At 41.2% G+C, this 17,438-nt stretch overlaps 2 protein-coding genes across 2 annotated transcripts in view; both read right to left on the bottom strand.

The window, feature by feature from the left end:
* LOC124134071 (cAMP-dependent protein kinase type II regulatory subunit-like) overlaps positions 1-17,438 on the bottom strand; it is a 143,171-nt gene that overhangs the window by 68,745 nt on the left and 56,988 nt on the right. The gene's annotated exons all lie outside the window — the stretch shown is intronic.
* LOC125372039 (uncharacterized protein DKFZp434B061-like) lies at positions 13,567-15,378 on the bottom strand. Its single transcript, XM_048380916.1, has one exon. It carries the CDS (start codon positions 15,376-15,378, stop codon positions 13,567-13,569), a length of 1,812 nt encoding a protein of 603 aa, XP_048236873.1.

Here is a 17,438-nt window from a genome sequence, read left to right as displayed (position 1 = left end):
GTTACTCTGTCCATGTAGAGCTACACGTAACATATCCTACTCTGTCCAATTTTCTGTCTCTCCACAACGCGTTATCGTTGTTGATGTCTGCTTGATTGCTTAGAAACCAGATTGGACGTGCCCTGAAGATGGAGGGTGGGATACATGTATGGACAACGTCGAGTGGCGAAACGCCAAGGTCACCTGTTGGAACACGGCAGCTCATGTTAATATTTTGATTCCTTAAGTTCCCTACTAATTCATGGAATCATAAACGTTTAAGAAGTCCCATCGAGCCAGGTGGATGCCTTAGGGGTATTGTTTGAATGAATCCTTATATCTGGTTTAGGGTTCTTTTTTTTTGCAATGGAACGCCGTCAACTACAATGTGATCATATAAGTGACTGTGGCCTCGCTATTGTAAGAGAAGGACATAATGTAGACTGTAACATGGGGTGAGTGGCAGAAACAAACACATCGTTTAATTTCATAAAGCATTTTCGGATTTTCTCTTTTAAATCTGTTACTTGTTTACGTCGGGTAAACAGAAAAACGCCATGTGTGGACCTGTGCTATTTTAGAGGGTAGTTTAGGTGAAGAGGTTCAGGGCCCAGGCCGGCTTCAGATAAACAAATCCAACAATGTCGATCTACTTGGAACATCCACAAGGATTCCTGGTGTTCTGCTTTATCATTCTCCATCTTCCTGGTATCGCTTCTTCCGATGTGTGTCTCCCAAACGGCCAGCTTGTCCATTAAACGTGGAGGACTAACTACATAAATGAGGTATGGGAAAAACACATGGTGGAAATTGAGTAGCTTAACATGTTCAAATCTGAACCCCAAACCAGGAAAAGATAAGAGTACTGGGATGTCACAGAATAGACTCGCTGTGTTACTTTGCTTTGTGAAACAAGATGCTGGCAGTAATCGTTCATGCGAGATTCCGAGAGCATTGGCGCCGAGATGAGAGATATTCCCAATGTATAAACTAATTGCTAGGTACATGTATGCCGAGTGCATTGACTAGATGCAAGATATACCGAGCGTATTGGCGCCTAGATGCTAGATGTTTGTTTGTTTCATGTTGTTTAACGCCGCACTCAGCAATTTTCCAACTTATGACGGCGGTCTGTATATAATCGAGTCTGGACCACACAATCCAGTGATTGACATGCGCATCGACCCACTCAATTGGGATACGATGACTTGCGTCAATCAATACAGTGAGCCTGACCACCCGATCCCGTTAGTCGCTTCTTACGACAAGCATAGTGGCCTTTTTCGGCCTGACCACCCGATCCCGTTAGTCGCTTCTTACGACAAGCATAGTGGCCTTTTTCATTAGCTGCTATTTCAAAAAATCCTAACAACTAAAAAACAACAATAATAAAAAAATATGTATACTACGATTATTGCTCTGATGACTTTCCAAACAAATATCTGACCTTGGCTGGTTCCACAAAGACGCGATTAATTTCCCCCTGTTTCACAATAGTGCACATCGCGCCAGTAGACGGGCACCTGGCGTGGAATGGGCCGATGTGACTGTCTCGGCGGAAAGGACAGGGAACTGTAATCATACAGCTCTGTCAAAAGACATTCCCCACCCTGGTCCTCTGTGATGAACTTACAGCACGTGCTTCCCTGTATCAAACGCGTTACTTTACAGCGTTACTCTGTCATCCGTTTCCTAATCCATAACATAGTGTCTAGTCTATTCTTAGTGAACCTACATCAAAGCAGATGAATATCATCTGTATTTTTGTCTACCGCCTGTGACATGTCTTGTGAATTAACTGCGTGGGAGTCAGACGTCAGATACTCAGCAGTTTCATCAATGAAAGATAAATCGAGGTCACTTTTACTTGTATGTTAACTCTAGGCTATACATCTCAATTTCACATAGGGCACATTTCATTCAGACTGGGGACATAGTAGACGGAGACGCTTTACATGTCGGTTCGTCTACCTGTCTAGTCTGTCCAGACGGTATGAGAACCTGTCTAGTCTGTCCAGACGGTATGAGAACCTGTCTAGTCTGTCCAGACGGTATGAGAACCTGTCTTGTCTGTCCAGACGGTATGAGAACCTGTCTAGTCTGTCCAGACGGTATGAGAACCTGTCTAGTCTGTCCAGACGGTATGAGAACCTGTCTAGTCTGTCCAGACGGTATGAGAACCTGTCTAGTCTGTCCAGACGGTATGAGAACCTGTCTAGTCTGTCCAGACGGTATGAGAACCTGTCTAGTCTGTCCTGACGGTATGAGAACCTGTCTTGTCTGTCCAGACGGTATGAGAACCTGTCTAGTCTGTCCAGACGGTATGAGAACCTGTCTAGTCTGTCCAGACGGTATGAGAACCTGTCTTGTCTGTCCAGACGGTATGAGAACCTGTTTAGTCTGTCCAGACGGTATGAGAACCTGTCTAGTCTGTCCAGACGGTATGAGAACCTGTCTAGTCTGTCCAGACGGTATGAGAACCTGTCTTGTCTGTCCAGACGGTATGAGAACCTGTCTAGTCTGTCCAGACGGTATGAGAACCTGTCTTGTCTGTCCAGACGGTATGAGAACTGTTTGGGGCCCATGGGTCTTCTGTTCTCGTTTTCGGTACCGCAAATTCCCACTTCCGGTCTATACGATAAAGGGGGGCTACTCTCTTTAACCACACTTCAGACCACATGACAAGTTAGCCTTTTAAGAACAAATTTTGCCACCAAAGTCGCATGAGTGCATAAATTCTTTAACTGAGAACATATTCTTTTGTAAGACTTTTTATCCTGCCAGACAGTTCAGATAATATCGGAGGCAGTCGGAGCGAGTTTAAGTGACAAAACCTGTAATTTTACTGACTGAACTGACTGTCGAAATTAGCGCGACACAACTGTTGTAAACTCTCCCGTCGGCCGAAGCCATTTCGTTTATTAAAAACCTAGACTGGGCTGAAGTGTTACTGACGAGAAACGAACTGCAGTAAATCTGTGATTGTTGAAGACAGACAGAGTGAGCTTGTTCTCGGTTAGTATTGATTTTTTGCATTGGATGTAAATAGTACTGCAATATAACGGCAAAGAAAACAATACTTTTCATGTCTAGCCTAGGCCGAACACAGCTATTTGAACCAAGCAATTAATACCTTACAGGTCCCTCATTTGTCACTACGTGTTGTTCTCCGATACACTATTCCGTACGGCACCCGTCCTCACTGAGACGAACATACTGCTCCAGATTCATGTACATGCAATTTTCACTAGCGGTGTCCATTCTTTGATAAAATTACATGCATTCCCTGTTGAAGTTACCCAATCTATATGCCCAACAACTTTGTAGCCATGCTCCGATGATAGGCGACATCGCGTTTAATTAAATTCCAGTAAAACATACCCCTCTTGGGTTTAGCATGGGTTCTGAAAATAACCATCTAAATATATGACATCCGTTAGACGGTCTGAATTATTCCCAACTTCGGTTCTTTTACACAGCAGGTGGATGGGATGAAAACTAATGTCTCCGTGGGTGTTTCATTGGATTAATCAAAACACGCTGCTTGGTGATCTGGCTAATGTCATCCACTTGTTAGAAAAGTCCTTGTTTAAAAATTTAAGAGCTGATGCAAATATTTGCATATTTTGAATATCAAATGCCATTCACAGTCATATTCAAAACTGTAAACGATTGTAACACATACGAAATTTAAATCGTTTTTTCGTCCACCGAAGTTAAATATACATTGTGATTTAATCCGATTAACAAGGCACGAATAGGTTTGGTTATTCAACTGATGTTAATTGACGCAGCTGAGCACTGGAGCTCTTCTTCTCCCTCTCCAAGCAACATAACAGCCCGCTTGTTCATCCTATCTATGTATTGTCGTATTAGATGAGTTCAATCCTCAATGTCCTCATATGACATTACGCATATCTCACTCCTTACATTGTCTGCTCGAACAATGATTTAATGTCTTCTTATTTATTTTTATGTTGATTAATAAAGAAACGCTGACAGATGACAACACTAGCGTCGTAGTTTTGCTAATAATAAACTAGAGTCTGTCTTCGAGGACAATCATGAACGCTAAGAGGTTGACGGAATCACATCTTTCCGTTGATAGATAGCGTAGATTAGCATGAAATATCGACTATTTAGTCAGAAGGAAAGGGCTATCAGCCTTTGATCAAGGCATAATGACAATACCTCTGATGAGAGCTTCTGGCTGTTATTATTTACCGCGACATCCCTGTGTATTAAACATAGTCAAGGTCTTGTAATAAAGTCTATGTGATGTGGGAACAAGGTATGGAGCGACGTTGTTGTAAAGACGTTATACGAGTTAACATGGCAGTGTGTTATATCAAAGTAAATGAATTCTAGGAAGTTAACTTATATCACAGTAAATGGATTCTTGAAACTCCACAGTGTGTTATATCACAGTAAATACATTCTAGAAAGGTTACCTCGCATTGTGTTATTCCTCAGTAAATGGATTCTTAAAATTTAACTTCACAGTGTGTTAGAGTAAATGCTATATGAATTCTAGGAAGTTAACTTCACAATGTGTTATACCTTAGTAGATGGATTCTAGAAAGTAAACTTATATCATGATAGTAAATGGATTCTTGAAATTTAACTCCACAGTGTGTTATATCACAGTAAATGGAATCTGGAAAGTTAACTTCACAATGTGTTATACCTTAGTAGATGGATTCTAGAAAGTAAACTTATATCATGATAGTAAATGGATTCTTGAAATTTAACTCCACAGTGTGTTATATCACAGTAAATGGAATCTGGAAAGTTAACTTCACAATGTGTTATACCTTAGTAGATGGATTCTAGAAAGTAAACTTATATCATGATAGTAAATGGATTCTTGAAATTTAACTCCACAGGGTGTTATATCACAGTAAATGTAATCTGGAAAGTAAACTTCACAATGTGTTATACCATAGTAAATGGATTCTAGAAATAGAGAATCTCATCCGAGTGTCTTTTGATATCAAATATATCAACACGAGTTGATAAAAGTGGAAAAATTCCGAGGCTTGCCGAGGATTTTTGCCACTTTTATCAACGAGTGTTGATATATTTGATATCAAAAGACACGAGGGTGAGATTTTATTTATCATCCAACATCATTTTTCCAACTTTTTCAATTTGTAGACAGTAATTAGCAATGTCTTCAGTGTAAAAAGTACTGCTAACAGCTTCAGTAGCAGAGCCATTAGTGATGTCATTTGATTGTGACGTCATGGTAACAGTGACGTCACAATGGTCAGCAAAGCATTTTGATGTAATTTCATTGCAGCAATATCTACAGTGTAGATATCGCTTGGATTAGATCAAGCGATATCTCCTGTGGGAGCCAGTTTTGGATGATAAAGTAAAGTTATACCATAGTAAATGGATTCTTGAAATTTAACTCCACAGTGTGTTATATCACAGTAAATGGAATCTGGAAAGTGAACTTCACAATGTGTTATACCTTAGTAGATGGATTCTAGAAAGTAAACTTATATCATGATAGTAAATGGATTCTTGAAATTTAACTCCACAGTGTGTTATATCACAGTAAATGGAATCTGGAAAGTTAACTTCACAATGTGTTATACCTTAGTAGATGGATTCTAGAAAGTAAACTTATATCATGACAGTAAATAGATTCTTGAAATTTAACTCCACAGTGTGTTATATCACAGTAAATGGAATCTGGAAAGTTAACTTCACAATGTTTATTCCTTAGTAAATGAATTCTAGAAGGTTAACTTATATCAAAGTAAATGGATTCTTGAACTTAACATCATAGAATGTGAATTTCTATGGAATGTCGGGGAATCCAAATATTACAGTCGAGGGAATTCCCTTTCTGCTGACGTGTATCGTTATGCTCATGACATTTAGCGACATTCATGCGTATTCATCGTCCAAACCACCCTTTGAGGCCGGAGGCCGAGAAAGAAATTCAATGAAACAGCAAACGTGCAATCAGGCTCGCTTGTCTTTTTCCGCTCGCCTCGGTTCCACAAATTTCATGTCATAGGGTTTCATTTCTAACCCTCACTTTTCTAACTGTGCTCTCTCGTTCTCAGGGAATTAATGTTTGAATCTGGTGGTAACAGCCCATGCCATTTGAATCCCTCTCCCGCCCTCTCCCGGGCCATATTTGTTCCGGTTCTTTACAGTCTGGCAGTCGCCTCTTTCTTTGAATGCCAGGTCCTAGGAACTTCATTTTGATCCTACTCTCCGTTGATTGGCCAGTGACTTTGTAGATGTGTCAAGTTATGGGCATAAATTAAACAATCATGTGATTCATGTCTGGCCACAGTATGTATTCCTACACCTGGAATGTTTATAAATCTCGTCCCTTTTGTCTGCTTTGAAATAAACAAATGTTTTTTTTGTTACACTATTGTAGATACAATGTAGCACATGTTTTCGTTGATGCGACGCGGATTCATTGCACATCGGATTTTCGATTCATACCTCAATGAACCGAAACAAATCTAATCCTTAAATCCAAAATGTCAATCCTTAAGTAAATGGATTCTTGAAAGTTAACTTATATCATAGTAAATGGGTTCTTGAAAGTTAACTTTTATCATAGTAAATGGGTTCTTGAAAGTTAACTTATATCATAGTAAATGGGTTCTTGAAAGTTAACTTATATCATAGTAAATGGGTTCATGGAAGTTACCTTATAACATAGTAAATGGGTTCTTGAAAGTAAACTTACATTATTACAGTAAATGGGATCTTGAAAGTAAACTTATATCATAGTAACAATCCACAGCGTGTAATATCAGAGTAAATACATTCTAGAAAGTTAACTTCACAGTGTGATTTATCATAATAAATAAATTCTGGAAAGTTAACTTCACAGTATGTTATATCATAGTAAATGAATTATGTGTGTTAGAGTAAATGATGAATGGATTCTAGTAAGTATACATTTCAATGCAGTCTGAAGCCTGTTGTTGTCCGTTGTGGTCCGCCTGGCGGTGAGAGCCCTGTTAAAACCTCGTCATATGTAAAAAGGCGGCACTTGATATCGCCAACGCATAAGTGAACAACAAGAAATGATATAATTATTTTAGGATTCTGATTATAGAGAAACAACGTCAACTACAACGTTGTCAAATAAATGATTTTCGTAAGAAACCCTAGTTTATTTTAATTTTCACGGCAATGCCATTGCATCTGTTTAAGTGTCTATATTTAACAGTCGGGGGAGACAACCCTGGCTGTCAAATTGCCGATAATGCTGTAAGCGGTATTTGTTTTTTATTGTCGCAAGGGACACGTCACAGGCGCCAAACGTATCAAGCAAACTACATTAGTGATTTTATGTTTTCAATAAAAACATTTGTCATTATCAAATGACTTTTGAGGAATAGTTTGTTTCTGTTTCCAGCCAGAATAACACTGGCGCTGGATTTCTTGTTGGTTGTCATTTAAGACAATTTTTTTGTCCGTGTACTTCTAGCCTATCAACCAAGGATCGGATGATGGAGTTTAAATGACAATCAAAACGTGAACCGTAATTACATAAGTGATATTAGGTAAACATATATGTTCCAAGGTGCAATTATGCAGTTATTGAGTGACAATATTTTTGGTTATATCACGGAGCGTCAACTTAAAAGGAGGGAAGTCCGAAGCGATGTTTGCTGTTAGCGTTTTTACCACGTGTTTAACCCTGCAAATACTGATATGGTCCTAAATACCAAGGGTCATAATCGTGGAGAACTGGCATTGGAATCTACTTCCATCTATTGATCCTGACAGCTAAGGAAGGCATCTTTGCACATATAACACGTTTTCGGCGACTTGTACTAGTGTATCGTAAGGACTCTCAGTACAGTTTATATACCAGTTAAGAGGGGTGGCCGAAAACTTCTGGGCCTAACTACGAAGGCTGTATAATACACTATTAACCGTATGCATTCATTAAATACAATACTATCCATGCTTACAGGCTGCATTTAACAGAACCAGGCAGCATATTTCTGCAGGCATCAAATTAACCAGCCATCCTCTCTTAATGAAAATGGACAAAACTGTATCAAGTATCTTCAACTGAAAGACATAACTCCAACAGCTATTCAACGCTATATGGTGTCAACTTATTGGGAATGATGCTTCTTCCTTTGCCACTGTTTAGAGGTTCGGCGGCGGATTTCAAGAGGAGAACAGAGTCCCTCGGAGATGATCCAAGATCAGGTAGACGTTCAACTGCCACCGAGGAAAATGTTAATAAAATAATGATGTGATTAATGAGGATCGACGACTCAGCACACGCCACAGAGCTACTACATTTGGCATCTCTCGTGAGGGGACAGTCTGGGAAACTGGACATGACAAGGTTCAGCGCGCTGGGCTTTGAATGTCTCATCAGAAACGCTCCAGGTTCATCGTTTCTCGTCAGAATTTACGTCGTTTTGAAGCAGACCCAGCTTGTTACGGGTCCTGGGTTCATCAGTCAGAGACTAAACAACAGTCAGTGGGGACATCTAACGTCTCCTGCTCCAAAGAACGCAAAGTCTTTTCCATCAGTTTGCAAGGTGATGAATTCGGTTTTCTCGGATATCTGAAGTGTCCTACTGTTGGACTACCTCCTGAAGGTTGAGACCATTAATGGTCAATATTAGCGTCAATATTATCAGTACCTGCGTGAGAATATCAAGACTAAAGGTCACTGAAGGTGTGTTCTTCCACCAGGACAGCACGTACACATTTGCACAAGCCAGTTGCCGCTGCAAAGCATGACTGTGGCTTTGAACGCGTTGAACATCCTCCGTATTCAGAGATTTGGCACCATCATATTTCCACCTCTATCCAAACTTGAAAAATCTGTCTTGCAAGCAAATGACGTTGACGTCATTTCTGCTGTGGAGGACCCTTTACACCACCAGAAAGTCTTCTACACCAGTGGGATCCAGCCCAGACACTCGTTGGCAGAAGTGGGATTATGTTGAAAAATAATTACCAACCGACTCCATGAAGCAGTCTATCATACTTAGGCTCAGTACGTTTCTGCCACCCCTCGTATATAATACACGCACGGAACTAAATGGAACAGGGTCCAATAAAAAAATGGTCATGGACTTGAACGCTATTGAGCACGATACCGTACGAGAAAAAACAGCCATTAATGTTCTCTACTGATACGTGTTCTCAGATTATTTTAAGATTAAGTGGGAAACGAAATGGCACGACGAGATAATGGTACAATATTGCTTTATAAATGATTATATCCAATTTGGAGAATGAATTTATGATATGTTTTCCATTAAATTATGAAAAAGCTTGCAAAATTAATGCTCAAGAAGAAATGACCCAGTCGCTGCAGCTGTTCATCACAGTTAGGCGGACTACTTGCTCAGCTGCAATGACTTAATCTGCTTCGATTTCAGCTTGTCCAACTTCTGTTGAAGTTTGTGACTACCTACATGTATACAGCGAAACCTCGTTACTCCGGAACCCGCTCATCCGGAAACCACGCCTTTTGTCTTTCCGAAAAGTTGTGAATCAAGTGTTGAGAGTAATAGAATTTTTACGGTGGGATGGGGTGTTGGAGGGTTGTTTTAATTTGAAACAAAATAAATCAAACACCTGTTTTACTGCGGAAAATACAGGTGCCTCGCATTGTAGAACCTAATGTATCCTTTTCTTGCAAACTATATTAAAGTCTTCAAAGAATTTCCTGTTTATGTTGGATAAGGATGTTGTTATGGATAACGGTAGAGGATTAACAGTAACAACAATTGCATACACGAGTGGGATTAACAGTAACAACAATTGCCTACATGAGTGGGATAACATGGGTAAGTGTTGACAACAGGACAACATCCAAATCCTCTCCAACAACCTCCATGATTTCACTTAAAGAAAACAGAAGCAGTCCACATTCGCCGCCACAAGCCATCGATCAACAGAGATCAAGGCTATTTCATCCCATCCGCCTACTATTAACTCATCAAGCAATAATGCCTTATCCTGTTTAATTGGCTTCATGTCCCTGTTGGCTTCCACCTATGTGTTCTCTGTCCATCGAGTTGTGACAACACTTACCCATGTTATCCCACTCATGTATGCAATTGTTGATACTGTTAATCCCACTCATGTGTGCAATTGTTGTTACTGTTAATCCTCCACCGTTAATCATCCTTCTACTATATATATTCAGTTCTGCTTGACAATGGTATAAAAACCGACCTAAATTATTAAATCAAATACTTAAAAGCTCCAACGACCTAACTAAGGCAGGCAAACAAATAACCTTCTTGTGGATACCCGCCCACGTAGGAATATACGGTAATGAAAACGCCGATAAAGCAGCTCAACTATCCCTCAAAATCCCAGAAATAAGCTTAAACTTACCCATCTCAAAATCAGAAATTAAAAGTGTAAACAAGCAAAAAATCACCAACAAATGGCATAACCTATATCTAAACTCAAATAGCCAAATCAAAAAAGTGCTCAGCAAACCACTAACCAAACCAAAAATTCTCCATCCATCCAAAAAAATCGACAGAGTAATCACTAAACTCCAAACAGGACACACCAACCTAAATAACCACCTAAAAAAAATTAAAAAACACACTACAGGTAACTGCCCACACTGCAAACAACCAGAAATCCCAGAACACGCACTCATCCACTGCACACACTACCTAACACATCGAACCGCATTACAAACCACCCTCAATCTAAACAAGGCTCTAACACTAGAAGCAATACTAAACCCACAAAATAAACTAGAAAACTTCAAGGCCTTAGGCGTATTCTTAATAAAAACGGAACTAATAAAACGCATCTAAAAACACAATAACCTACCCAATCAAAATCACATAAACAAACAAACATCCACCATACCCAGCTCCCTTAGTTCTCCTCCCCAATCCCATCGGCATCTATTCTAAATCTCAAAATTCCCGAATTCTATATAAGCAACCCCTAAAACCCCCCTCTTGGGTTGCACAGACCACTTTCGCCCCTTTCGGAAACACATTAAATGGCCTGGCCGGGCCCGTGTGCGAAATACGCATCAGTCGGAAAGCGCACGTTAAATCTCCAAAGTAAGTAAGTAAGTAAGACAATGGTATAAGAATCTATACCGAAACGTCGCTTTTTACAGTATTAAAGAAGTTGCTATCAAAAAAATTGTGTCTTCCTTGTCATGGAGAATTGCATCCTGAACCCATACCCAAAGCCTATTCCAGATTCGCTCTGCTTATGATCCTTGGTTCATCAGCACCATACCCGTGCTGGTAAACGTCTGCGACCTCCATCACTTCCCCACCAGGTTATTGTGATACAAAGCAGTGTTAAACCAAACTCACGTACTCCTCCATAACGTGTCATAAGAAAAGGGAGATAATGTCAAGGAGAGGTAACTCAAGTGTCCACATTAGGTCTGAATCGTCGTGAAAACTGAATACGCTAAAGGAATTGTTCCCGCGGTATTATGCCCCCAGGGCTACGTCGTGTACCTACTTCGATCCGAGTTCAGGGTTTGAGGATCACTTCTATTCTGAGTAAAGGTTTCCGATAGAAATTTCCTGTCAACAAGTCTGACTCGCTAACTGGAATACTAGCGGGGAGTAGAAGGAATGAATCCATTACATGCATCAAAGCAAAGTTTGTAATTAATGAGAATGTTGCGTTCCTTTCTACATTGGTTTCGCGACCACGGCTGGTGACCGCATGAACTGAACGAACGCGGCCACGATAGACAAACAAATCCGTCTGAAGGATTCGCGATTGCGATAGGAAATCCCTTCTGCATCACGTGATCAGCTATTTCTCAACTGATAACTTTGTATGGGTCCTCGTCTATTTCAAAGCTATTTAGAAACAAATAGACAGAGAATCTCTTCCGAGTCTCTTCCGAGTCTCTTCCGAGGCCAAATATATCAAGACGTGTTGATAAAAATATTCTTTGCTTGCAGAGGATATCTTCACATTTATCAACGAGTATTGATGGATTTGAACTTGAAAGACACGAGGGTGAAATTCTATTTATCATCCCTAATCGTTCTGTCACCTTTTTCAGTTTGTATACAGTAATAACCAGTGTCTTAAGTGTAAAAAAGACATACACTCTGCAATATTCAAGCTGTATGAGGCGGTCCGTAAATAATCGAGTGTGGACCAGAAAATCCAGTGCTTGACATCATAATCAACGGTTCCACGCTGTTGGGATACGATGACATACACCAATCAAGTCAGCAAGCCCAACCACCAAATCCCGTTAGTCGCCTTTTACGGTAAGAGACGAATATACGGCACATAAAAACACATCGACAACAACATCTGCACAGAAATATCTAAATGAGCGTTTACCGTCGAAATACTAATTACACCATCGGAATTTTATAATAGTATCTCGCGCAACAGGATAATCACGTTATTCCCTAGATGGAGTCTAGTTAAGTTAAGAAGATATTTCTCACTGGTGTGTTCCGAAAGCATTGGAAATCTCCGGAAACATTATTTATCCGAAGTAAAATACTGAATCAAAATAACTTCCCAAGGCGATGTCGGCCATTCATACAATTTTTTAATTTTAACAAGAGATTGCTCAAGTTTAGTAATTCACGGGACACCATTACTTAAATCTACTCATCAGTACAAATGGGTTGTTCGGCGAATCTGAGTCCAAGCATTAGATTTCGCAACGATTAATCATTTACGAATATACCACTTCCGATGTTGCAACGAATAAGTGTCTAACGAAGAGATTAGGCCTGTAATAAATGTGCTCCAACTATTAGCAGATACCATACAGTGAGTAGCATCAAATCGAATGACAATGTGCGGCCACGTTGGTCTCACGTGTCTCTCGGAATTACTACAACCCAAATTTAGTACTTTTATAAATCCGTAATCGGATTACACACATCGTCAATCAAACTGCGACATAATCTAAGTAAAATCGACATAGTGAATGTTCTCATCGGTTGCTTCAATAGCCATGGCAGCAAAACAGAATTAACATGCATATATTCAGGCTAGGGCTTCAAGGAGGAAAAGAAATTGAAACTAGAACGCCCCAAAAATGTTAATAACATTTTCGTCATGAACATATATTCTCGCCCCAGAGATCATTCAGTGGTTAACGAAATATACACACGTGGCTACGGCGTCCAACTGTATTAAGATAGATGTATTTATTGTATGTATTATAAAAAAAACTTCGCTGCAAACACACCTAACAGATTGTCCCTATTCTGTAAGTAGGATCCGATAAGCTAAAGTAGTCACATTACTGCCAGCGTAATCCTTCATAAAAGCGTGATATTACAAAAAGAAATTTCAAAGGTGCGTTAAATCCCATTCTTATTCACTCCCCTTGCATATTTTCACATTTTCTCTGATAACGCCCCTATGGGGGTTACGAAGAGAACGATGCTAGTCTTATTTTAAGACCGACTGTAGTGAGGATCGGATGGTCACGATGTATGACTGGAGACCAGCCTCACAAAGCGTTTAGCGCTTAGACGATCGTAACTCCTATATTCTATACGACAACCGTAGCGCCAAGTTCGCTTTGTGGAACGGGGTCAAGGCTCATAGTGTTTCAGCTCTAGCTCATTCTATCACGCCCATGCTATCAAGCACTGGTTTTCCAGGCTCAATAAAGCTCATGCTATCACGCACTGGTTTCTCAGGCTCAATAAAGCTCATGCTATCATGCACTGGTTTCCCAGGCTCACTAAAGCTCATGCTAGCACGCACTGGTTTCCCAGGCTCACTAAAGCTCATGCTAGCACGCACTGGTTTCCCAGGCTCACTAAAGCTCATGCTAGCACGCACTGGTTTCCCAGGCTCAATAAAGCTCATGCTAGCACGCACTGGTTTCCCAGGCTCACTAAAGCTCATGCTAGCACGCACTGGTTTCCCAGGCTCACTAAAGCTCATGCTAGCACGCACTGGTTTCCAAGGCTCAATAAAGCTCATGCTATCACGCACTGGTTTCCCAGGCTCAATAAAGCTCATGCTATCACGCACTGGTTTCCCAGGCTCACTAAAGCTCATGCTAGCCCGCACTGGTTTCCCAGGCTTAATAAAGCTCATGCTAGCACGCACTGGTTTCCCAGGCTCAATAAAGCTCATGCTAGCACGCACTGGTTTCCCAGGCTCACTAAAGCTCATGCTTTCACGCACTGGTTTCCCAGGCTCACTAAAGCTCATGCTAGCACGCACTGGTTTCCCAGGCTCACTAAAGCTCATGCTAGCACGCACTGGTTTCCCAGGCTCACTAAAGCTCATGCTAGCACGCACTGGTTTCCAGGGCTCAATAAAGCTCATGCTATCACGCACTGGTTTCCCAGGCTCAATAAAGCTCATGCTAGCACGCACTGGTTTCCCAGACTCACTAAAGCTCATGCTAGCCCGCACTGGTTTCCCAGGCTTAATAAAGCTCATGCTAGCACGCACTGGTTTCTCAGGCTCAATAAAGCTCATGCTATCAAGCACTGGTTTCCCAGGCTCAATAAAGCTCATGCTAGCACGCACTGGTTTCCCAGGCTCACTAAAGCTCATGCTAGCACGCACTGGTTTCCCAGGCTCACTAAAGCTCATGCTATCACGCACTGGTTTCCCAGGCTCACTAAAGCTCATGCTATCACGCACTGGTTTCCCAGGCTCAATAAAGCTCATGCTAGCACGCACTGGTTTCCCAGGCTCACTAAAGCTCATGCTATCACGCACTGGTTTCCCATGCCCACTAATGCTCATGCTTTCACGCACTGGTTTTCCAGGCTCAATAAAGCTCATGCTATCACGCACTGGTTTCCCAGGCTCACTAAAGCTCATGCTAGCACGCACTGGTTTCCCAGACTCAATAAAGCTCATGCTATCACGCACTGGTTTCCCAGGCTCAATAAAGCTCATGCTATCACGCACTGGTTTCCCAGGCTCACTAAAGCTCATGCTATCACGCACTGGTTTCCCAGGCTCACTAAAGCTCATGCTAGCACGCACTGGTTTCCCAGGCTCACTAAAGCTCATGCTAGCACGCACTGGTTTCCCATGCTCACTAATGCTCATGCTTTCACGCACTGGTTTTCCAGGCTCAATAAAGCTCATGCTAGCACGCACTGGTTTCCCAGGCTCAATAAAGCTCATGCTAGCACGCACTGGTTTCCCAGACTCAATAAAGGTCATGCTATCACGCACTGGTTTCCCAGGCTCAATAAAGCTCATGCTAGCACGCACTGGTTTCCCAGGCTCACTAAAGCTCATGCTAGCACGCACTGGTTTCCCAGGCTCACTAAAGCTCATGCTAGCACGTACTGGTTTCCCAGGCTCACAAAAGCTCATGCTAGCACGCACTGGTTTCCCAGACTCACTAAAGCTCATGCTAGCACGCACTGGTTTCCCAGGCTCACTAAACCTCATGCTAGCCCGCACTGGTTTCCCAGGCTCACCAAAGCTCTTGCTATGCGCACTGGTCTCCCAGACTGACTCTCGATTATCTGCAGGCCTCGGTCATCGGCGGAATAGTTCTTCCTGCTCCTTAAAACAGTATTCGCTCACTCTTTCATGACTTATTCGTGAATTAACATCAACTATAGTTCCCCTCTTTTCAACAACAACCAAGAACCAGTTGATAAATCCTTGTTTTCGTCAAACGCCGAAAGATAAAATATTAAAACACTGTTTGACGAAGCACGCAAGACCTAGTCTGCAGCCCTGAGAGTCTTTCCACGACTGCATGTATGCAGCCTACACACTGTTCATATATAGTCTTACCTCCAGTAATTACGTTTTTCCAGCTCACCTTGAGTTCTAAACAAGAAGTCTTATGCCCTCGCTGCCCTCTAGGGATTTTCATTTCTTAACCACCCCTCTCTGATTGGAATACGGCTAAGTCAGCATATCCCAAAATGTTCCTATTTTTATCGCAAGATAAGAAGACCCTGCCGGTCTGAAAAGTAAGTATAAATTGTTGAACCAGACACATAATTATATTGATTCGCTCACTGATACATATACTTCTATATTTACCATTTTAGATTTGTTTTGGATAAAACATATAACATTATCTCGACAGATTTATATTTCATATTCAAAACATACACGGATGTTTGGACCAGCTGAATATCACTGCTTTAAAAGCCTTTCATATAAACATTTACAGTAGTTCCCCGCCAGAAGTCGAGTCGAAAGCACAACGTATATCCTACTGATATACACAACCTCATTCCCCGCCACGCGATAAGTGAAATCAACAACTGCCATGTCAATTTCAGCCAGGTTCTGTAAAATTCAAATGATGATACACCAACAGATAGCAGTTCCAGACTGATGAAAGAGTACCCATAAATCTTGTCCCTATAATGGGTGAAGCCAGATGTGCGGCAGTCTGGTACCGTTGCGTACTTTATTATATGCTAAAGTATGGTTATTTTGACAACGCATACACGTATTACAAGAACAATGGACAAGGAAAAGCACTGACGATCATTCAACTCCGAATGACTGGATCTGATCGTGTAGACAGTAATTTGATTATGAAAAGCTAGATGATTGAAGACTTGAAAAAATGGACGCCAGAGCGCTAAATACGTGAAGATATACAGGCAGCGTCAGTTTCCCTAATAACATTCGCGTGTTTCGCTAAATCGCTATGTCTCCTGTATTTGATAACGCTTCTCTGACGCTGCAGGCACTGACAATATCTGTATATGTGAACCAGGTATTCAGAAGTCATAATCACGCCAGCCGGTACTACAGTGTTTATGCTTCATTAGGTGCGCGATAGTGTGCAAGAGTGACATCAAACGAATCCTGTTTCCTAATGGAATTATGACATCAAATGATGCCCCATTAGAAATCAAACACACTTCAGAGACACAACAGTAACTTTTAAATTCCTTCTCAACACCCAAGTGACAACGGACATCCGGAGTTAATCACATGGATATTGGTTAGATCATAGCGTTTCAGGTTCAGAAGGGGGTAGAGGCCAGAGACACTTATGTTTTCAAGGTATGAAAGTTGTTGTATTTTCACCTGGACAAGCCGTTGTTTTTGGTATCCATAATGCCTGAAGAGGTTCTGTTTACTGGCGATACTCATAGTTTATTTTCGGACCCGTTTTGTTTCTGAAAGATCAGACCCACACCCACCCCACACCCACCCCACACCCCTTCACACACCCGCACATCTAAATCGCCGTCCCCTCTTCACACCACCGAGCTTGAAATAATGACTCATGAAACGCAAGGCGTCTAACTTGTATTGCACATCGGTCATTGTTCATTGTTCATTTATAGACAAGAATGTCATATCTCTGCCTTCAAAGAGGTATTTTATCCATATAAAAAAACGTAATATTGTTTTAAAACACCGTAATATTTCAGTGTAAACCAACAACGATATCAAAGTAAGGTTTCCTTTGTGTCTCATAAACCCATGAACCTTTAGCCTGTAAAAAACATGTATATCCAATGCGC

Source organism: Haliotis rufescens, unplaced genomic scaffold (genome assembly GCF_023055435.1).
Source record: "Haliotis rufescens isolate VD_foot unplaced genomic scaffold, xgHalRufe1.0.p SCAF_1, whole genome shotgun sequence".
Lineage (NCBI taxonomy): Eukaryota > Metazoa > Mollusca > Gastropoda > Lepetellida > Haliotidae > Haliotis > Haliotis rufescens.
Note: the sequence above shows the minus strand (reverse complement) of the source record. Positions and strands in the feature narration are given on the sequence as shown.

What these genes read in the sequence shown, in the direction of transcription:
- LOC125372039 (XM_048380916.1), bottom strand. Translation starts at nt 15,378, where the DNA reads ATGAGGTTTAGTGAGCCTGGGAAACCAGTGCGTGCTAGCATGAGCTTT.